Raw genomic sequence first — 23,970 nt, forward strand, 5'->3', positions numbered from 1 at the left:
TGCAACAAATGGCAATAAAATTCCCCAGCTTTCATACATGTTCACATATGAAACAGGTAGCTGAACAGCCAGGGCGCTCTTGGACTGTAAGAACTATTCACTTACTTGTGTGGCCAGTGGAGGTCTCCTGGAGGGGCTCTATGCCCACACAAAAAAGCTTTCAGTGAGGTCTCCCTGCGCATATTTAGAATTAAAAGCTCTCGCAGATTTGCACGCGCTCGCAGAGCTCACAGGTCATTACGCTCGGGGACCCGAGGGCTTCAGCCCATTTCTCATTCTGCTGCATCTCAGCGGCAGCCAAGCGGGGCCGACGCGGCCGCGTCTCCTGCCAGCTGGCCGGGGTGGAAGGGGCTCTGCTAGCCCTTGTCTCGGAGCGTCTGGGCAGGAGAAGCAGAGCCCCAGCAAGTGCCTTGCTAGGCAATTTTCAAAGCGATGAGCAAGGGCTCCAAGGGCAGGCAGATTTCAAAGCAAGGCTGCAGATCCCTCTAAAAGGGAAAATGATCTTAAAGGGGTGAGTGCTTGTCGGTGAGCCTTTTGTTGGCGTTTTTTACTACCGTTAATACAAATTCCTTGTTAACCCCCTCATCTGAGCACCAGAATCGATGATGCTGGCTCTAGTCAGGGAACAGCATTTGATGGATGTTACATGTGTCAGAGGGGAACAAATCACTTCAGGACCTGCAACGGCAGCAGCTATTGCAGTGTGTTCTCTTGCATGTCCTCGTTAACTGCTACTTAACAGAAAGAAATATATTTAGAATCTAGAGAACACCATATAAGTCAGTGTTAAAATTCAGGGTTTACAGGAGGATGATACAGGGCTTTGCTATTTTTAAAGACTTACGACAACCTTTCAAAGAGACAAATTTACCCCAGAGTAGAAGGTGGCAAACGCTCCTCACGTCAAGGAGAGCCGACTCTCTTCCGTTTCTCCCTCTCCTAGGCTCTAAATTCAGCGCTCTGTGTCATTAACTCTCCATCACTTAGGCTAATGAAGGTTAGGACACTTAGCTATTACAAATGCTCAGGGAATACAAAAGCGTGTGACGCAAATGCACTGAACTAGCCAACGTTGAGGCTGGCCTGATCGGAAACTTATAACCCTCGCTGAACCCCACACGATGCTCAAGGGGCATTCACATGGCTAGAGTACATCCTCCAGATCCCATCTTCTCAAGCACAGCAATCCCTCCATGCTACACAGTGCAATGCAAAGATATACATATACATATACATATATAGCACGCAGGTACGGCCTAAGAGCTGGGGAAGGCCACTGACCCATTACCATTTGCTGACATATTCGCCACTTCCACTATTATATTCCGTATAAAGCACGGCAGATGTAAAGAGAATAATTTAGTGAGGTTTGAAGAGAGGATCAATCATTTTGTGACACAACTACAGTTTACAAGAGCACATGCCCATAAAGCCATTCTAAAAATGCAGAATTCTTCAGTCTGTCTGCTACTACAACTTTCCATTTCTGCAAAAAAGTCACAAATCTTTCTGAAGTGTTAGAGATAACAGTGACTGTTATGAAAAGAGAGGTTGAATCATTCCTGAACAGAGTCTATATCTTTATACATTCAATGAGCCTTGAGGTACAGTCACTATCATTCTGTATTATAATCCCAATGGATTTAAGTATACCACCAGACACAAAAATAATAGTGAAGAAAGAGAAGTTTTTAGAGACTTCAGGTAGCAGAGTTTCTCAATCATTCTATCTGGAGCTTCAAGTTATGATGTCCAGAAAAATAGGTACAGACATAAACAACATAGAAAACAGTGGTGAGCATCTTCAAGATTGCTATGTAATCTGATAGCACATGATTTTCTTCTCTCTCTTGTTTCTCCCTCCCATAAAAAGAGAAGGAAGAACATGTACTACTATTCCAAAAATAAAACATATAAGACCTGGATAATCAGTAATAATACAGTAATAGTACACCAAAGTGTCTCTATCAGCAATTTTTCACCTTTTTGTGGAAGGTATGTATAGATCAAATACAGAATGACTCCTGAAAGTTCTATGTTGGACACATCTTCTACACATGTGTCAGTTTGCATCATTTCATCTCCTACATGCAAGAATGCATGTATTTGTAAACACCTCCTCTACATCCATATCCAATAAAGGTCTACTGTATATTTAGATTGTCAACAGAATCACTCAGAACAAACCATTTTGTCAGGTTGGCCTTATCACAGTGTTCAGCTTTGAAGTTTACCATTTAAAAACTTTCTGAAATATATCCTGAGAATAAAAACCTTGCATATTGCCTGGCATACGGAAAGCATATAGAAGAAAACTGGTTTACCTCCAGAATGCGGTGGTGGTCCACAGAGCAGCACCATCCCCTGACCTTGGCGGACTGATACTGTACTTCTTGTCCTTGTTTTGAAGTTTTCAAGATCTGCCAAAAAAGAAAGATTGCATTTAAAGGGAACTGTTCTTCTCTTAATGAGAATGACTGAATGTTCATTAGGATTTTGCTGTCGAAGAGATATAAAATGAACACTGACTTGGAAGATATGCTGGTGGAAATCTGACTGAATTGCACAGAGGAGGAGGATGCCTATGGATGCAGCAAACTGGCAGAAGCAGCTATGTTCCTCCTTCCTCTCCCCTCCTTTTACTGAGGCTGTGCAGAAATGCATCTCCCTTGCTCCTTCCTTGCATCCTATGTGCTATTGCCAAATTCAGGACAAAATACAAGCAAAAGGGAGGCTTCAGTCAAAGTGCTGAGCAGTAACGTGTTATGACACTAGCAATAGTCCATCATAGTTCTGCTGGTTCTGTACCCTCTAAGCTTTGTTATTCTGAGGTCTCGTTGCTCTATAGTCCTCAGGAACACAGCTTGCCCTCTGCCCTTGCACAGCTCATTCCAGCTTTCTCTGCTCTGGCATGGGGACTGGGAGTCATGAAAAACGAGGATTCAGCCACGTGGCAGCGTGAGGAGCATCCCTCTCTCTCCAGCTCCTCACCAGAGGCATCGCTCAAGTTCCCACAACTGACAGATAGCAAGAGACAATCAGAGCTGTCTGTGACTGAAGGAGAGAACGGAGAATATAAACATGAGCGTCCAAAATGCTGGTTTCATTAGAACAGTAGGAAGATCCTCACCATAGACAAATTTAAAGCAAGAAAAGGTATGAAGAAAACTCGTAGCTACTTATGAAAGGATCTTGTGAAATAAACAAGTGCTGAATGCAGAGAGGTAAATAAAGGGGGTGGAATCAACGGAATCAAGTAACACAAGAGAGACTCAGTGGGACTATGCAAGGTCTCCATGGAGCCATCCTCCCTTGCACCCGACAAGCAGAGCACAGCACTGCTGCTTGGGTTTTCCAAGCAGAAGTCCTGGAAGGACGGCAGGAAGCAGGGGGGGAAGGCGAAGCTGCCTCTTGAAAACAAGCAGCAATCTTCCTTCCAAGTGTTAGAAAAGCCTCAGCTTGAGGCCTCTTTTCCCTGGTTTTGGCCCATCAGTTGAGAAAGGGCAGGGACCAACTAGAGAGAAAGCATTTGATGGTCACCAAATTCAGATATGTAGCTTACAAGAAAAAGAAAAGTGAACAAATTAGGGTTATTCAGTTTGGAGAAGAGATGTAGGGAAGATGTAACAACTGTCTTCAATGCGGCAAAGTTTGCTGCAAAGAGAAAGGGACAAATATATCCTCTGTGTGGGTGAGATGGGGCTTAATTTGCAACCAGGGAGATTCAGGTCACACAGTGGGAATGTTTTTCTGTAACTGTGGAGAGCTGAGCATAAAAATTAAGAGTTGTCATCACTGTCATCAAAAACAGGTTAGACAAAAAGCTGTCGAGAATACCAAAGGTGCAGCTATCTCGCCCGGAGGCTGGACCAAATATCTTATTGCCTTTTTCAGCTTTATCTTCTCTGGGACTCCAGCACTTAATGACAGACTGGTGGTGGCTGTTCATTTAGATAACACTAAACCCCTGCCTGGCACGTGGTTATAAGTCTGACCTATACTGGAAACAAAAATGGAAGGGACTAGCATTTTGCTTTGTATTTCATCTTAAAAGGTAATTTACTGCATTTAAATTGCAAATACTCTCATGCAAGAAATGGTAGAACTCCCCATGTGTTAGCACAGCAACTTTCCAGGCTCAAGAACTGAAATCACATGAAATGACTGAAACAAAATATTAAACATCATGCAAATATACAGAAATGATTAGCAACCTTGCAGCACTTGTATGGGGCTGTCAGTGACGTATCATTCAATTATTTGGCCTTCACTTACTGCAGCAGCATTATGACTTAATCAACTATCAAGCATTACATTGAGAAACAAGTTATACATCAAAACCACAGAAGCTTATATGAGTTTTCTACCAGGAACAGGCCTCAGCACTGCAATATACAAATATCCAGTGAATTTTTAATGATATTAACAATGTATTTAAGGAGAAGGAGTAAAGGATTAGTGGGGCAATTTTCTCCTGCACACCGTGCGGATGAGATCACTACCTCCTGGCAGACCCGTGTTTGGGGAAGAAAACTGCTGAGCACAAAAAGAGAAGAAAATGATTTGTGATCACGGGGAGGGGAGGCTGGCAATGAAAACGGCCTGGTTTATGTGCAGAAATATCTCCTCGAGGAAACAACACCATCTGTTAAAGTGCCTGCTAACCTCCTGGGGGAGGAGAGAACCAAAACTAGCGTTGGGAAGCTGAAATTGTAGAAACTGAGACATGAGACATGCTGCGAGCAAAGCGGATCTGCTATGGGAATGAACTGCAAGGGCAAGCAGTGGGTCACCATCTCTGGTGCCTGCCCATCAGAACCACATTTCTAGATGATCTTTCTAGAAGACGTGCAAGCACAAGCTACACTTCAGTAGCTGGGCTCAATTAAGGATAAATTAGTGAAAATATGGCCAGTAACAAGCAGAGGGTACTGCGTCCATCTCATGCTAAGGCACCTGAAGCACGGTGCTGGAGGAGGAGGACATGAAGACAGTGTAAGAATCTCAGACGGATGCCCACGACTACACCCAGCATCTCAGGAGATGTGCCCACTGGGACTTGCCAACACAGCACATGAGAAATCTGCAAATAATCACGCTATGATTAATTATTTTACAGTTCCCCGCAGGGTGCTAAACACTTCATAATAGATATAAAAGACAGAGGTATTTTAAGAGTTTACTGTTAAATCTTAGATATAACGCAACGAAGATTTAATAAACAAAAGGAGAGCACAAGATGAGGCACAGCAATGACTGGAAGCAATAAGGTGGGAAGTTCATTAAGTTTCATCATGCAGGCATCTTTGTGGCTTAATTAATTTTTTTTGGGGTGGGAATTACTTCAATTAGAATGATCTACTATGGCAGAGATCAAAAATAGAAAGTAGCATACATAAAAATATTTATAAATTAAACAAAACATGAGAGGACTGCCAACACAATTTGAAACTTCTTGCTGGGGCTACTAGCCCTGCTAGGCTCATGGGGAAAGGGGACCCATTTGCCTTGGATATTCTTGTGGCTCTAAGGTAATAAATATCTCAGCATTGAGAAATAACTGTTTCTACTCATAGGATCCAAAAAGAAATTAAACAGTGTAGCTGATGCAAGATGCAAAGGATGCAAAGATAACTTAACTACTCAAGGCAGCATAAAACTGTATGAAAGAAGTACATTTTATGCTAAAAAAGTGCATTTTTTCCAAAGCAAATCATTTAAATGGCAGCAAAATACTGATTACCAATAATGACTCTCTCTTCATACACTAATACAGATAAAAAAAAATTTGCACATTATTACTAAATGGTTATTCTTAAATGAAATAAAAGAAAAGAGTAATTAAAAGTGATTTTAAAAGTAATGATGCTATCATTAAAATACAGAAATGAAGAAATATCTGTCAAGTACATAAAATCTGCATAAATTGTTCTACATACAAACTTGTATGGCCTTCGAGCTGCAAGAATTGTGCAGTCTTGTTTCATAAGTTGTGATAATTAATGATTGACAAAGAAAAAAAGAAACACATCAATGAATAGCTCAAACCTGGCTTTTGTTTTAACGCTGATTTCAAATAATTAAGATTAGATAGCTACAGGATTGTTACAAAAAAATACATCCGCATATGCATTTTTTGCCCTATTTAATTTGAATGTTCTTTATCTCTATCTAGTGAACATTTGTCAAATTAAGACAAATTACTGTGGAAGAAAACAGTAACAATTTAACAATTGCAGTGGTTAATATCTTCCAAAGTTACTGGGAGCACATGGTTCTATACAAAGGACTTCACTGAAAAATCAAATAATTTAAAATATTTTATAAGCTACCAGCACTCTGATATGTATATATATATATATATATAAATATATGAGAGATTAACAATGTTTTCAGTGGAAACAAAAGGCTGTAACAGAGAGATGCAGCAGAAATGCAGCAGGTCCTGTCCAGTCACACTTACTCGGCATGTGAGCAAGAGCGAGGATGCTCTCCACACCTGATGTCCTCCACAGAACCAACATGAAATCAAACTTCATGGACTCCCGTGCATATAAAGCTACATGCACTTAATTTATGAAACATTACATTGATTTGTGCCACTGACTCTGTGCCAACAACTGTGTGACCTTGGGAAAGTCATTTGAATTTTCTCTGTTGAAGTTTGCACATCTCTACGGCTGAATGCTTAAAGCATGAGTCTCTAAAGGGAAGGGAATATTTGTACAAAAACCTGACATGGAATGTCAAAAGGCACACATGAGCACCATGCATTATTAGCATGGGCATACCAGGACCTGTCCTTTAAGTACCATGTTCCTTATTGTATTACTAGATTTCTGTGACCTTCACAAAACCTCTGCCTTAGTGTTTAGTAATAAAACTTATGCTGGTACAAGACAGTGACGTCAGACTGATCTAGATACTTATTCCTCAGAAATATTCAAGAGGGTACAAGTCACCAGCAGCAGCTGTTCACACACCTAGCCCTAGCACCAATCCATTTTGTGTACGCTATTGAATGATCTCCTTCTACTGTGGTTTAATATAAGCTTAAAAAATGTGAAATGATCCAAAGCCTCTCAAGACTTGGTAGTTTGTCTCAGTAAACGGCATATGGAAATTTTAATCAGAGACATATGGCTTTTCATACTTACAATTATCCAACTTTGGCTGGAGTAATTAAAAATTTCCCCAAGTTTCTAAGTACAAAAATCAGTCTTTATAGCAAGGAAGATTGAATTATAAGCAAAACAGAGTTACAGTCTTTTACCCTTTATTAGGGCCTACTTTGGCTTGTACTTCATTTATGAAATTAAAGTAACAAGAAATTGGGTAATTTTTCCTCAATTACTAGGTAAGTCTTGCAAAAAGGTTGCCCGTGGAAAGCAAGATTTCATAGGCTAAATCAAAGCTCCAGCAAGAAAGCAAGTCTCAATGAGCTCCATTCTCTGCACGGTCCTGGGAACCCAGGGCAGCACTCAGCAGTATAATATTTGACCCTGCTGTGAGTCTTTATAAGCATTTTCACTTATAGCTCTACTGATTGCTGTGTTTTTAAGATCTCAAGCAGAATGTTTACGGTGCCCATGTGCAGGTCCACTTGTTTCCTGTTATTGGCTGCAATGTGGAAATAATTCAGTGCTGAACTCGGCGCGCCCTGGAAACACGACCGAAACAAGGAGACTTCCCTTAGGAGGCAGCAAGTCTCAGGTCATTGGTGATTTGAAAGAGAAAGTCCTATTTTTTTTATGAAAGCTAAGCTCTGCTTTAGTTCTCTCTCTCTGTTTGCCAGAAGAGCATTTCCACATTTCTCCTTAAGCTTGCTTGCTTTTTTTTTTCCCCCCACCTCTTAATGCAGAGCAGATTTTTGGAATTCAGAATGATTTCGAAATTATGCCAGTTTTCAAATTAAGAGAGAACTCTAGATAGAGGAGGGCTATTTCAGAACTACCAAAATGTTGCAGAAAATTACACAAGCAGTAAATGATTCAAATCCATGGTGACAGGTGTCTGCTTGTCCTTTGGAAAGCCAATTTCTGTGACTCTGCCACGTAGGAAACAGTGCTGCCGTACATTTGGCTGAATGACACATTGTCAAAAACTCACACACCATTAGTGAGCCCTTTGTCATTACATTTAACATTTTTCCTGCTGATTAGGAAAGCAGTGTCAAAGCTATTTTTTAAATCTATTATCCTTATGCTTGTTTAACTGATACAGAAGAATTTCTCCTTTTCCAACACTCTGCTGAAAACATTCATCTATCAAGCACTTCTTTATACATCACTGAATCTTAATTTCCAAAAGCAAATATGACTAATATTCAGGCATAGAGAAAAAATATTAGTTGCTGCTATGCTCTTATATTTTACTTAACGTCTATCCCTAGAGACTGCTGTAAAGGGAATTTGATGACATATCAGTGCTACTGTTGTAGCGAATGAATGTTAATACCAAGTGAGTACCAAAGCATAATGTCTATGTCTATCAAAAGCGTCAGATGGATTATTCCTTTTACAGTGAGAGCTATTTAATGAACTTCTATAAAGGATGTATTTGGTGGAAGGAAAATCAAGGGCCTGTAACCTGGACAGTAGCACCAGCTGACAGCAGAGGAAGGCTGAAAACAAACCTCAAAGCTATAAACCCAAGTCCTCAGTTACTCTTAACGATACAAGTTTGGGATGCAGCAATTACGGTTTTGAGTATGGTCAAAGAGAACCAAGAATAAGAATATATGTAAAATATATATAGTAAAACTCAGGTATAACAGATTTAAGGATAAATGAAGAAAGAGCAAGTAAGCTGGCTGTACTGGAAATGTATAATATTATCCCCAGCCAGGCCTAGTGACAGCAAAGAAAAGTCACCATCCCCCCTCAACAAGCATCCAACCACTACAAAATGTGTGGAATAAAGTAATGATGCAGGAATTGGGCAGCTGCCTCTTCATGTGTGTGAAAGAAACCTAAAATCCACTTAAGTACATATATTCAGCCAAGAAAACGAAAGTCAATTTTCATTCACCATCTAAAGAGATTTACAGAGCATAATTCTCATACCCTTGATGTAATTTTAAGATGATCCCGAGAGTCTAAAATTTCAAATGATGTTTAAGGTCATGTTTAGTCCTTGAATCAAAGTCAATGGGATTTTTTTGATTAAAGACCACATGATTTCATCTCAAGGGGATTCTGAACAGGTTGGGAATGACATTTTGTTGAATGAAAGTGGGGGCCAAGTCTTCCTACTTTCAACTGACTGAAGAACGGGCTATCAAGGCAGGGCTCATCTGCCGTCTTCCAAATTGCTTCCATCAGATTTGCATTAACTCTGATACAGATAACAGAGAATGCTTTCATATCCTGGACAAAAATACACAAACAGATGGAAAAAGAAGTAATTTGCATCACTGCCCATGGAATAATATGAGTTCATTGGATGTAGACTATAAACTATGCTAATTTGGGCCATAAAAAAGTCTTAAAGATGAGATTCCAGTGCATCTCAATCAATTACAGACTTTAGAGGACATTGCTTTGAAGAAATCATAGCCTGTCTATATGAAGGCAGCCTGAAAGCACTTTAACTGATGACTAGCACCCACAAAAGCATTAGAGCTCTTTGCTCTCGAAGCACTTGACAAGATTTGCCTCCTGATATTTATGGCTCTAATATCTCTAAACACTGTCTCTATAAAACCTGTGCCTGACTTTTTAAAAGCAGGGTTTTATGTCATCCCTTTCACAAATACACAAAGATTAAGTTCTTCTGTCTGTGTCCTTGCTGCTGCGTCGAGCCCACGAGGCCGACTGTGTAGCCCCAAATAAAAGCCCTTTGATACAGAGCTTAATAGAATTTTAGTTTAAGAGCCGGTGCTCTAATGAATAATTTTTAGAGTCACTGATTTGAGAAACAGTTTACAAGTCTGGGGATGAGTGCTGTTTAATTTGACCTTTACAACAGAAATTTCACTGGGATTTCTATTTAATTGAAGGAGGGGAAGGAAAAAAAAAAAAAAAAAAAGGTTTGAGAGGTAAACATCCTGTCATTCTCCCAGTCCATCTCCTCCCCTGGAAATGTTCTACTTGGACCTTACTTCGGTGCTGTGACCCTGGGCACTGGTTAGTGACACAGGCAGGAACACGAACTCGACCTGCACCTTTTCCGACCTGCTGACCCTGGCCTGGATGAGGGATTCACTCTTTCATGTGGGACTTTTGTCCTGAAAGCTGAATCAAAGTATGCCATGAGAACAGATGTTCGCTTGCAAGTCTCCAAAGGCTTCATCCTCCTGTTGCTCAGAGCCTTCCATCATCTCCAATGGCAACATCTCTACCTGGCTTCTCACAGGGACATTATACTTAAATCTTGCCAAGTCTTTCTGACTGAAATCCACCCAAACCTGGCTCATTTGCTTACTCACACAGCTAAAACTGCTCCTCAGGCTTTGCATCTTACCCAGACAGAGGAGGTCTCCTAAGTATCTGCAAAACACAGCACTGTTTCCCCTCCAGAATCAAACTGTTCTTCTCTATGAAGTTACCAAAAGCACCAAAAACACCCTCATTGTCTTTGCATTCCACTTCATAAGAACCACATGTTCATTGTCTTTCTACAGGAAATATTTCAAAAAGTTCATTTTGAAGCAAGCTTTTTGCTTGAGACAAAATGCTGAGGACTCAGAAAATTTTATTACCTTAATCTGGAAAATCTGGGCAGATATTTTCTCTTGGGTTGACTTCAACGGAATTACTTCACTCCCTGATTTTTTTTTCAGTAAAACAATGCATTATTCTGACATGTTATTACTGCAGAGCAGATGCCATAACAGCCAGAACGCGGTAGCTCCATCCATGTTGGGCAGTGCTGTGCAGGGCTCTTTCCCATGTGGTACCCAGGTATGAGCACCACTGACACCCTGAGCCTGACACCTTCACCCTATGAAGGGGCACAAAGGCAGACCCCAGGTAGGGTGAAACCATGCAACACACTCACTGAGCTGGAATTTTCCAAGAATAATTTCCCTTTTCTTGATGGAAACACAAACAAAAAACACCCCATGGAGATCGTGGTCCTCAGAGGTTATCTAGCAACTCCACTCGCCTATGAAAATGTAGATTATTATGCAGCCCGGCACTATGCAGAGGGACATATTTGTTCATTCTGTTCACAGCTCAGCTCTAATGAGTTATAAAATGTGGTCACATCAGCTGCAGACGGGCACACTAACACAAGAGAATCTTTGAAGCCACCCTGTCCTCCGCATGCGGCCACTTACGATTCCCTTCTCCTTGCTTTTCAGAAAGAAAATATGAAATAAAAGAATGAAAAAGCAGCCAGTAAGACAGAATTCATGTATATTGGCCTTGCATCCCATCTATAGGAACTGAATTTGCTATAAAAGCACGAGCAGCCTCCAGACACACTCAGTGCTGGGCTCAGCAGCTCTGGGAGCCCTGCTGCCTCCCAAACACCTGCAAACATCACCCTGTCACACAGATAACCTACAATTCTTTCTATATAGGTAAATGGTATTATTCTGTTTGACAGATAAGGGAATTCAGAGACAAAAAGGGAGATATTACAAGAAGTCATTCTAATAACTCAGGAAATAACAGAAACCTCCTGATCCTGTGTCCAGTTGTCTATCCACGGTCCACAGAGAAAAAGCGATTAGAAGTTACCACAAACAGGTATCTCCACAACTCCTATGAGACTCTATGGCTGTTGTAAGATTGCTCTGGAAATTTTATGTCTACAAAAGAACCAAAGACTTAGATATTTCAAAATATTTGAGTAGAACCTGAATCTGAAGAAACCTTAGCTGAAACCACAGATGCTTGCTGACTTTGAGGTGCACTGAACCTTGCATGGACAGCATGGTTCTGCTAACACTCCTAATGGGAGAGACTGGCTACGATGAGAGTGATCAGCATTCAGATTTTAAGGATAAAAGATGGCTCTCACCAGATGAAATCATGGAATTCTGTACAAGACTTTTAATGAATTTTTTAATCACGATTTCAGGACATTAATATTGGAAAGAAATATCCTTAAAAACTCTAAAATGATCTGTAAGACAACAGAGAAAGATTTCTATCAAATGTACAGATTTTGAGTTGGTCACATCTCATTTTGTCTTTTCAGGAAAATATCAGTCTGTCTTCTACTGGATAAGCAGGTTCCCTGCAGGGTCACTGCAGTCCTGAAGGTACTGCTTTATGTTTCCAGGCTATTCCATTTACTGTCAAAACAATAATTTAAATTTATGGTGTATTTCCATCTTTTATTTTTGTATCCTTCTATCTGAAGGATGGTCAGAATAAGCTGAATATCAGTGATAGGCAGAAGTGAGGTTGTGCTCAGTGAAGATAGCTGGGCTGTATGCTGAGGCATCACCAAAATAAAGCTCTAATAGCAACTACATAGTTATTCTCTTGCTATCTACCCAGATTTTCATTAAAGAAAAAGTACTCTGGAAAATATTCCATAAATATATTCACACTCAGAAAATAAATAAATGCGACTGCTAAGGATATATTAATAGTCACAGATGACTTCTTTAACATGCTCTTTTTTATTCTGCTCTTTTAGTTGTCAAAGAACGCGCCAGATTTCAGATGAAGTCTGTTGATTCTCTAATACCCTCATGGTAACCAGCCAAATGGGCCATGAACTGAAACTCACTTGGTGGCAATACAAGAGCATTGCAAAGGCTTCAGGATTGCGATAAAAGAGACCAGGAATAAATAATAATTTTGCTGATAAATAGCACGGCACCAGATTCTGCACCTAACAAAGGGGAGAGGAAGAAACGGAAGACAAAATCTTGATCTCTCCTTAGACTGACAGCAGGAACTTCTGAGTTTTCTTTATGACCATGCATTGAGTGCATAAAAAGAATGGTAGTATTAAGCAGGAAAAAAAGTCAGAATGACTGATTAAGCTTAGTATTAAAAATCTTTAAATCCATAGATATCTATTTTTAAAGTGATATTGCTCCAAGTTCCTGATATCAGAATCCAAATACTTAGTGCTTCATTCAGAAACATAAGGAAAAAATGAGGGAAATCTTTATATTATTCTGATCTCAACCTAAGCTTTTTGTAACACCTTGCCACAGTTTGGCTCTTTTACAGAGCTTCTGCCCTGTTGGCTGCACTAACGGTTATGGCTATTGCTAAAATAGCTATTATTAGTTAAAGGACAGTGAACAGGGTGTCTCCATCCCTTGCCAGATGTTCTCCTGCAGCCCCGCAAAAGGGCAGCTACAGCAAAACTGTCTAAAATTGGAGGTGTTTCCACACTAGCAGGCAGTGTGGGCACCCAGGGCTGCTCGCTGAGCCTCGCCGGCACTGCCCACAGCTCTGCTCTTCAAGAGCCTGCTTATATATTGCCATTACACACTACCACTTATTTTGCATACGGATAGAGACAGGGAAGAAATATCACCTGCACGTTAGTGTTAGCTGAGTTTTGGAGTTCAAAGGCAGCGGAGGTGGCAGCTCACTGTGGCGCAGCAGGGACACGGATGACAGCCACCCGCCGAGATGGGGTTGCCTGGCCTGAGGGCATCCTAAAAGTCCCACAAATAACAGGCTTGCAAGATTCCTGGCTGGGGGCTGCTTATTTACAAATATCCTATGGTGTTTTAAGTAATAATCTGTATATCTTTCTTATGACCCTGGGGTGGAAACACACCTGGCATAATTCTTACATCGTTGCTCTAAGTTTGGAGTTGCTCCATCACAGAAGGAAGTAGGTTATGTATCTGTCTGCTGGTGCACACTCCCCATAGGGCTTATTCATCAAAGAAAAGGAAAAGGAAGAAAAAGCTGCATGTGACAACCTAGTTTTTCAGCCAGGAGAGACCATGGCAGAGGGGCAGGGTTGGGAGCCGCTTCCTCGGTGGTAAAAACTACACACTGAACAGATCAGGGATACATAGCAAAGGAGAGAAACACTGGGAATTACCTGCAGATATTTAAAAAAAAAATCAAATAAATCAGGCTGTTCTCTATGAAAGAATATACCTTGTATCACATCAAACCCAATTATTGTGAGACTGAACAGTATGAATGTGTGATTTTGGGTAAGACTTTTGGGCCCTGTGTGGAAAGAAATGCTATTTTTCCTAGCTGCAGAAACAGGGACTCTGTTTGCATACAGCAGGAAGAGACAACCCTGAACCAAATCTGGTGTAGCCAGCCCTTGGCATCCCTCTTAGCAGAGACTCTGCAGGAAAAGGGATTTTTCACTTTTCTTCATCTTTCCCGAGCACCCAGGCACTAGTAATCACTGTGGAAATGATTTAATTTGTGTCCCAAATGCTGCATTCAGCTTAAAAAAGTGGCATCAATTCACTGATCAATCAGTGCGCTGGTTTGTTTAGTCGGGAAGAGGCAGCTCCTTTGGTGGGTTTCTGAAAATGTTTTCACTGTTAATTGTTTTTGAAAGAATTACTTCACTGATCATTTAATCTCCACAAAGAAAATGAATGCACTTCAGGGCAATAAGAGGTACAACAGTAAGGAATCTGAGCAGCAATTATAATTTGTTTCTTAGCAACTAATAGCAAAAATTATGGGATTTGCTCTGGTACAAGATATAGGAGGAATCACTCTAGCAATGGGAATATTGAAAAAAAATCCTTTTCAGTGTAATGTTGGGAGTAATTTTCTTTTTCTACCATCATAGCAAAATTATTCTGGGATGGTAGGTCAAAGCCCCAAAGTATTCTCATTACCAGCACATTATTATTGTATTTTCTGCTGCCATTTGCACTGTGCAGTGCTGAGCCCTATCTGCTAATTCATGCATAACAATTATTTTTGCAGACACATTTCTGTAAAACAAATTCCTCCCAGAGAAACAGTTTGCTGAAACAATAGTTTGATTCCCCACAGTTAAAAACATGCCTATAGTGGGGGAAGAAAAAAGGAAAAGTACAAAGGAAATGGAGGGGGGGGCAGGGGAGAAGGGAAAAAGTTAGCATTTCTCTAAATGATTTAAACAATTCAACAGCAAATTTAAATAGGAGCACGTGCTCTATCCCCAGCATCCACTTGGAGCTCGATGCTGAGCGACCCAAGCAGCATCACGCACTGAACAGCAGGAAACCACAGACCTATGCATGCAATAACATCTCTGTATAACTCAACTTGTGCCCAAAGTTCCCTCAGTTTCTGAAAATAGAATTCAGAGACCACTGGCATTGCCAAAAAAGAAAAGAAAATCTGAATGTCAATGACGTACTGCAAAGCACATACTGGAGGGAAATATTAGCACTTCTGCCATAATGACTTTGTAACCTAAATACATATTTCAGGGATTAAATTTGCCGACCTCCCCGACCTCAAGCTACGCCACAGCTTAGTCTGCAGTGAAAGATTAGCTGGAGGAGAATCGCACAGCCTCCCAGGAAGAACGGGCACATTTTAGTGATGCCCTACAAGTCAGAGCTTAACTCTGGAGGAAAAAAACCTCCCAAAAGCAGGCATCAGTGTGCCGGGAATGGGCAATACCTTTGCTCAGGAACAAAAAAGAGACAGTAAAACACAAGCATAGACTGAAAAGCAAAGCCTTGGCCATGTAAAGGGGATGAGGGTGACATATAAACCAGGGAGGTGACACAGTTCCAACTTGGCAATAGATGGAAACAAGCTAGGGAGCGGCAGAGAAGGTGGGCAGGATCGATGAGATCCCAAGTCCCCGGCACCCATCGGGGTCAGTCACACACAGCCCACCCAAAACTGGTAACAGTGCAATTTAAAACATTTATGGACAAGTAATTTTAACACATAGCGCTGCTTCATCCCGAGGTCCAGAATAGAAAGTTTGAAAAACGATTATAACTAGTACAGATACACATTTTTATTGGGTCTTGGAGGCTCAGCTTGTACAATAAACATAAACCAGGCTGCATTTTCCCCCTTCCAGCTAATTTTACTGGCAATCCCTTTGATTACACAACTTCCAGTGACTTACTGGTTAGTGGAAGCCGAGAGCTGAGCTTGATAAATGCTAATGCCTTTTCATTTATCCTAATGTCTCTAATCTGATTATGCAGTTTCTCTAATCTAAAATAAATTTTAATAACCTAAAATAATAAATTTATTCCATTTATCATTAACTGACCTCCACTTCGTTTTAGAATTCAGTCCTCCTAATGAGGAACCAGTTAAATGAAACTATTTGGTCAACTACAGAACTTGCAAGGTTATCACCAGATGTATCATTTATTAAGACAGATGAGAGAATCAGAATATAATAAACATTCTGCATTTGCTGCAAAGAAGTGTGAAATTTGGCTATTTTTTTTTTACACAGAATTCTCTGTGTTTGCAGGCTACTGGCTAACTAATGCATAACGATTCAAACACGCAAAGGAAGCTGATTTATCTCACCTTAGGTAGTCAGAGGCAGCTGAATTTGCTAACATGAGCATTTTCCCTTCTATTTTCATATCTGATTTTTTAAGTTAGCTACCAGTACCTGGTATCAAACCTGTCCTTAAACGACTGACTTTTGTAAATAGTTTGACCATAGCAAAAGCAGTGCTGAAATGCTTAGCAATGAATAATGATGTTTCCAAGGCTTAGGCTGATAGATCACAGAAGGCCATGATTTGTAAAATTGGGCCTGCTGAGATACAGGTGATCTTCAGAGAAGCAGAATAAAGCAATATTTATGAAGCAATCGCCTTGACATACTGAAATCTGGAGTTATTAGATGGGTCTTGAGGAAGCTGTTCATTACCCATCTACAGTGAAAATGCATCTTCAGTCACGGAAAAACACAAGCAGGTCATAAGCAAACTGATAATATATTGGAAACTACTCAGGGAGACGAAGGACTTGACTTCACACACGGTAATATTTCTCATTACAAATCACCTTCCTGAACTGTGTGAACTTGGCATTTATTGGCATCTTTACCTTTATATTTTTGTAGCTGGAGCACATAAGCTCTTCTTACCAGGCAGTCAGACAAAAACATTTTTCATTAGAGTCTACAGAAAGCCTAGCTACACATATCCTGGTAGCTTGTACATGTTTAGGAACTGTGTTCCTTGAACTCCTGTCCCTGCATGCAAAGGCATCTGAGAGCACATCCTACTGTAACTACTACATACACTCTTTCCAGAGTAACACCACAGAACAGTCACAAACACGATGGACAACACCTTTCCTAATGTCAACAGACCTGATTCACAACCACAACGATGTATTTTATTCTTTTTATCTTATTAAGGAGCTGCAATTCTGAACTTATCCCAATGTAAGTATGAAGCAGCTAGTAATTTCCCTTTTACACCTAGAGTTACTAAATGCCATCCATACCTGACTATACTTCTACCTAAACAGAACTTAGGAAAACTGTCACTGCAGATTTGCTAATTATAGAGTGTGCAGCTTCAAACACATTGAAACTTTAATTCTCAAAGGAAGGAAAACATCACAGGTGAGATCCCATTTGCCAGGTACTTTTCCCAGGAGGTCTGTCTCTCAAGAAAGAGACATATTTGCGCTGAATGCTCTGTATCGATTCATGTAAATAATCAAAACAAGATGTATTTTTCTCATTTAAATTTGCCCTGTAAATCAAGATGTTTTCTCAACAACACAAACAGCTCAGAGAATAATACGTAACAAACTGGAATAGTTTTCTAATTGCTGTTGCACCACACTGCTCTTACAGCCTCTCTGACGGGCTGTAAGGAGGCGGAGAGGCGGTTACTTACAGGCAAACTGAAGCTTTGCTTCTCTGCTAACGATTGTTCCGAACGGGTTTGTTGCTACACATTGGTACGTTCCAGTGTCTTGGGTTTTACTGGGGTTATTGATCAACAGGTTGCCTTCCACCAAGCTGTAGCGGTAATCCATACCGATGTCAATACCAGTTCCATTTAACTTCCACCTACAGCACAAAACACCGAGGTTATGTTCTGCTAATATTAATGAATACTCTTGCACACTTGAAAATATAACATAAAGTAAATAAAAAGAAACTAAAATATCTTTGCTTCTTATTCATAACCCACCATGAAAATCCATGCTTCCTGCACAGAATGGAAATATTCTACTGTTTCACTGAAAATGCAATATCCTTGACATATATTTCAGTTGCTGATATGATTAATGCTTGTATTGTTGTTGCTAGTGCTGTGGCTCCTTGGAATTAATCATTTTGCACGGGGAAGTCCCAGAAACAGAATCTTTAAACCATTCAAGTCTACAGTGGCTTCTTTTTCTCTCCTATCTTAGCTGACTGTTTGTTTTTAAATTTAAGAAAATTCACTTACAGCAGATGTTTTCACAAACTGGAGCACTGAGGGTTTCTAACACCACATTGCCCCAATTACAGCAACTGTTATCCCTACCAGCCCTCGCTGGAGCATGCGAGCGAGCTGCAGCCTCAGATCAGTTCCCTTTATCGGAAAGTACGGAGAAAAAATTTGAATATGTTTGCATGAGTGAATGAATCAACACAGTCTAGTGCATTAACTATACTGCAGTGTCAGAAGACAGCATGAGGGCTGAGGTTGCATGACACTAATCTGTTTCAAACTGGCATTTACTTTTGTGAACAAAATGAGAAATGCACAGAATTAAAAAAACAGTCTAAATTATTTACAGCAGCTAGGATGGATGTTTGTAACAGCAGTAGCAGCACAACAACATAGTGCCTTTTTATTCAAGGATCTCAAAGCACTTTATAAGGCTGAACACAGTCAAGAGCTTTGTCCAAATTTATGGAAAGGCTGGTTAAATGGGGAGAACTTAGCAGGAGGCTTTCCTAGTCGAAGGAATACGCATGGAGAAGCCACCGGGACACACGGAAGAAGGGAACACTCCTGCATGGAGCAACCTCGGCGCAAGTCAGGCAGTGTGTGGCATGGATGGCAGCTATATCAAGATAACAGTGGCACTGCACTTTTAAATATACCAAAAACCAAGCAGGCCAAAAGGGCGCGTGCTGATAAGTTAGTGCTCACCCTCAGTGCTGTCCCTGCCTGCCAACCCTTTCCTGCTCCACGTGCAGCCTCTCCACTTTGCTAAGCAGGGGCTACCCTCACCTTCCCACCTGCTGCTTTCCTCCCAGTGAGGCCAGCGGGTTAGAGAGAGGTGCGAGCAATCAAATAAACCTCCAGGAGGTTTATTTTATGTATATAAAGCTTTTAAACTCTGGTCAAAATCCTGTGAGGGTGTTTTAATACATGGTGCTCCTGCCATGCCTGTTCTTTCAGCACACAACACTGAAGAGCAGCTAAGCAGTTAACAAACCCAATGGTTGGTCTGGGATTTCCTTTGACTTCACAGTTCAACTTCACTTTCTTCTCCTTGGAATCCAAGGGAAAGATCACACTGGTCGGTTCCTGAAGGAAAACAGGCCCATGCAGCGTGTTGTCATCTACAGGAAAGGGAGGAAAATCACAACTGTTATTGGTGGAAAACTCATACATTTGTTTCAAAAGTTTTAAAGGAAGTCTGTATATTATTCACCCTTGAAAAGATGAGATCTTTTCCTTAAAAGATGGCTGTTTTTTCAAAAGCCATTGAGCTTCATGGGCCCAACATTCACTAAAATATTTGTTCACTTAATAGAGCATGGATTTAAATTTTACATCAGGTTCAAGTGAATGGGAACAGGCATGACCCTATTCTCCTAACACAGCTCAATTAAAATCAGAATGCTTAGTTCCACCTTCAGAAATGGTAATATTATCTCTGTAAATTAAAAAGCCATTATTAAACACAACGGTGCAATAACACAAGGGGGAAACTGCCATTTCCAGCTCCTGCGAAACCCCTCCACTACAGCGGCCTCGACGTCCATCACCAAAGTGAAACCCTGGTGCAGCTGCAAGCCTGAACAGGGCAGCAGCAATTCAGAGGGACCTGGTCATGCACCACAGGTAGCAATTTTACAGGGTTTGTAGTTGGCAATAGCAAATATTTCTGGGTTTTTTTTTGCATACCAGACCTGCAATTTGTCCTTTATTATGCCTGGGATTAATGGAAAAAGTAGATTGCTTTCATCAAAATTACAATAATAACAATAATAATAAGAGAAAACAAACAAACCCTCCCCCCCTCAACTTTATGCGAAACTCTAGAAAGACTTAGAAAGAAAATTCAAGTTAATTCTTGATCTCTTGCCATCTTGGACATCTCCCCAGGCTGAGCACAGCACCGTGGTAGCAGTATCTCCACTGCAAGAGGCAGCCCAAACTGATGCTGTTTGAGTCCTGTGACACTGAGAAGCACCAAAACTTCCCCAAAGCCCTTCCTCGCAGGAATCCCACGGCAATTTTTTCCTTAGACCTAAAAGCTGTCCTAGGGGCTTTCCCTGAAAAGGAGCACCCCAAGCACACAGCCCCATCACTTGGGCAGCTTCTTAAGGATATGTTAATGATATCTGATCCTGACATATCTATTCTTCCAAACACATTTCACACAATCTCTAGCTTTAACATACACCTGGGGCAACTTATCGATGCTGGCAGAAAAAATATTAAAGTAATAGTAATAATAATAACGCCAATGAGCAATGAGATGCTTGCCTCTTCCACTGTTCAACAGGAAGAAAATATCACTAAGACCAGCACTTAGCGCTCCAGAAACTGGCGTTAGTTGAGACACAGATAAACTGTGAGAGCAGCTGCCAGCAGTGAGAGAAACAGAAGAGGAACAAACCCTGCAACAGGGTGTAGATAAAATTACTTGGAGTGCCTACTCTTTTTTTCTTTCTCTTATTGCTGCTTGTGTATAACCAAGATAAGCAAGTCAGAACGATTTAATCTTCAGCCTGTAGAGTCCTGTTGCTACAGCCTGATACATGATTGAAATCTCTGCAGACCAGATCCCACCTAACACAGTATGCGACAGCAGCAGAACCACAGCACTTTATAGCACATGCGAATTTGATCTGAAGAACAGCAAATATTCCGTAATAAATATACTGTCAACTAGCTTCTTGCAGGTAGAAACTAAAAGTATCTGTACCATAAATAGTGTACTTTCAACTAATTTACAATGCTGCGAGCTATAAAGCAGATCTAACATGTTTAGCTCAACATCAGCAAATGCATTCTGCTATATCCCAGTGTCTGGTTTTGAGAGTAAACTTTTGCTACCCCGACTTCTAAACATAAACTGTAAACATTTTTTATGAAAGCCGGAACTTCTCTTCTCTTGCAATGATGCTCAGGAGCTGCAACCACGGAGCAGCAATAACACATTTTTGCTATTTCAGCTGAACGCTATTCGCAACCTGGCAGTGCCGCCCAGAGCCTCTCCTGCGGTGCAGGGGCTCTTCCCTCTCCGCACCGCATTCACCAGGCTCCCTTGCAGACAAGCTAATGATGAGATACTCACTCTGTAGCAGCATCTCCCAAAGTTTCATTCCTCAAGCTCGTGGCAGAGATGAGTGGACCCAGAGCAAATGCTTTGCTGCCCAGAGCTGAGGACAAGCTGCAAACAAGTCTAGTTCCTTTATCCTCTGTCACTTGAAATCAACTCTTCACTGCTCAGGCTCAGGCTCCCTAGAAAAGTGCATTTCTTTCCCTAATACTTCCCAGGAAATTTCAGTAGATTTCCATAGCATTTGAGTGCAGTATGCCCTGTATTAAAATGCATCGTTAGATAGAGTGTGATAGTAGGTCATTGAGAAGAACCCTCTTCTATTCCAGCTTCTGCTGATACTGCAACATTTATTATAAAATGAGGTACTAACTTCAGTGCGGTCTGAACAGTGAATGCCCATGCTTGGGTGCCCCCCAACACCGTGGCACCAACACACACAGCATCAGTCGAGGTTAATTCTGACAGGCAGGTGAAACCTCTCCTGCTCCCCCGAACATCAGCCCCCGTGATGGATATCGTTAGCTAAATAGAACTGCTTTAATTTTCATTGAAAGTTATGGCCAATTTGAGAGAAAGTTTAATTGAATATTCCACACTGTGGGGAAAGCTAATGACTGAGCTGGAGAGAGGATCCTTGGAAGATATCCAGGATAAATGATAAAAATCCTTCCCCTGTTTGCTGCTGCGGGAATTAGTTTCTGCCGGTACACGGCACATCTTCCTCCAGCGCCACAAGTCAGTATTTCTTCAAGACAAAATTTCACCTTGGGAAGCACAGCTCTTCAGGAAACTAAAAATGAAATAGATAGGACAGCTCAAGGGCGCCCCTGATTAAAGCAGCCTAATGCTCTCCAAGGTTGCTCAGCTGTATTTTGTCTTCCTGAGTACAGAAGGGCTAAATTGGCTGGTTCTTTATTTATATTTTTGCCTATCGCTTCTATTAACATCAGTATATCAACTCTGCACACAAGTGGTGCTAATAGCTTGATAAGAAACAAGTCTTTGTGCCAGATATTTGTAGTACCAAAATTTTGCAGACTTATTTAGTGAGTGAGATGCACTTGAGGCACTTCCAACACAAACAGACCATGTTTCCAAGGAGGAGAGGAGCCTTCCTCTGCTCCTGCCATCACCAACCCATGTCCACAAAGGAAAAATGGTCACAAAACTACTAATTATGTTTATATGTGTGTGTATATATATATATAATATATATATTTATATATATTCCCCCACCGTGCAACACAGCTGGAAAGCCCCCATACCAACAATAATGCAGGCTGAGGACCCGGAGGATCTTTCCTTCCCAGCACTGAACCCCACCCAGCACACAAGGTAAGAAGAAATAAATCCTCACCCCAGCAAATTTAGGCATGGAAGAACTGCAGGATTTCAGAGGCAGTGATGGCCTGCCTAGCGCATTGATGAGTGACCCATGTATCTGTGGTATTTTGCATTAAAGACAGGGTTAGGCACATCCATCCATCCCAACACGAGTACATCCTGACCTTGGAGGAGTGCCTAGAGTCTATCAATTACGGGAGGTCAGGAACGGGGCCCGGCCGTTGCCTCTGCTGGGATCTGAGAGCAGGAATAAATGTGCGAAAGCGGCGCGCGGCCGGGCTCCTGCCGGCACAGCTCGGCTTTGAAGCCTCTCCTTCCGCCTGCCGGCTCCACCAGCGCAGCAGCCCCATTTCCCCTCCCGAAATGCCGCCTGATTAATTACGGCAAATGTTAACAAGCCAGCACTTCTCATATAAATGTCATTACCTGATCTGCACAGGCAAAAGTGAGAAAGTTTGGCTTTTGCTTAGTCTTCTGGGTCTAGACAACGGGGGAGGAGGCAATTCACGATGCAGCATAATGAATGACTTGTCCTACGACAAAAACTTCATTTAATAGAACGTAATTTGTGTTATCATCTTTGTAAGTCAACACTATGATTATGATCGCAGATGTTCCCTTCTATACACGATAAAAGCACATTTCTCTCCATTACTGCAGAAAATCACCAGTTTCTTCACTGAGAAGCCATCTCCCTGAGTCATCACAGCTGACATCAGAAAATAAACAGATACACTCAGACTGCTAAGGATGATGCCCAGGCTGGAGCCTGGGAAACAGCAATAATGATAGTGAAAAAAGAATAATGTAAGGGGACTGGGGCACCTGCAGGTCCTCCAACACAAGATCAGTTATAAAAGGCCACAGAGAACCTGCTGTATACTCATATTGATTATGCAATATGTTGATTTCCAGTTCTGAAATAGTAAAAGTGGCCAAAGGGATGCTTTTAAAGGATACTTTTTAATAATAAATCAAAGTCCAATTTCTTCTGATGTCTTATTAGTTAAGTTTTAGCCCTGAGGAAATCTTGGAATGGAGGTATACAGCCAACCTCCAAGGAGTACGGTAGGAAATTAAAATTGCGTCCTAACACTACCACAATTGCTAACCTTGCATAGTAATCAAAAAATTGCATACATATTTTTGTTTTGAAATAACAGAAATAAATAGAAAATCTGCTTTCAGGAGATGATCTATATCAGCTTCCATGGGATTCTCGGAAGCCACCGGACAACGAAGCAGAACCCCC

General features: G+C 41.1%; 1 protein-coding gene across 1 annotated transcript in view; it reads right to left on the bottom strand.

Annotated features, from left to right (window-relative positions):
- Positions 1-23,970, bottom strand: part of CNTN4 (contactin 4) — a 215,954-nt gene that overhangs the window by 75,879 nt on the left and 116,105 nt on the right. The window contains exons 4-6 of the mRNA XM_026035394.1: positions 19,293-19,419; positions 17,750-17,925; positions 2,325-2,420 (exon numbers count right to left, since the gene is read on the bottom strand). Coding sequence (XP_025891179.1) covers positions 2,325-2,420; positions 17,750-17,925; positions 19,293-19,419 — 399 coding nt within the window. The remainder of the gene's footprint in view (positions 1-2,324; positions 2,421-17,749; positions 17,926-19,292; positions 19,420-23,970) is intronic.

The sequence above is a fragment of the Nothoprocta perdicaria genome, unplaced genomic scaffold (assembly GCF_003342845.1).
Source record: "Nothoprocta perdicaria isolate Ctin4 unplaced genomic scaffold, notPer1 scaffold_16, whole genome shotgun sequence".
In the NCBI taxonomy this organism is placed as follows: Eukaryota; Metazoa; Chordata; class Aves; order Tinamiformes; family Tinamidae; genus Nothoprocta; species Nothoprocta perdicaria.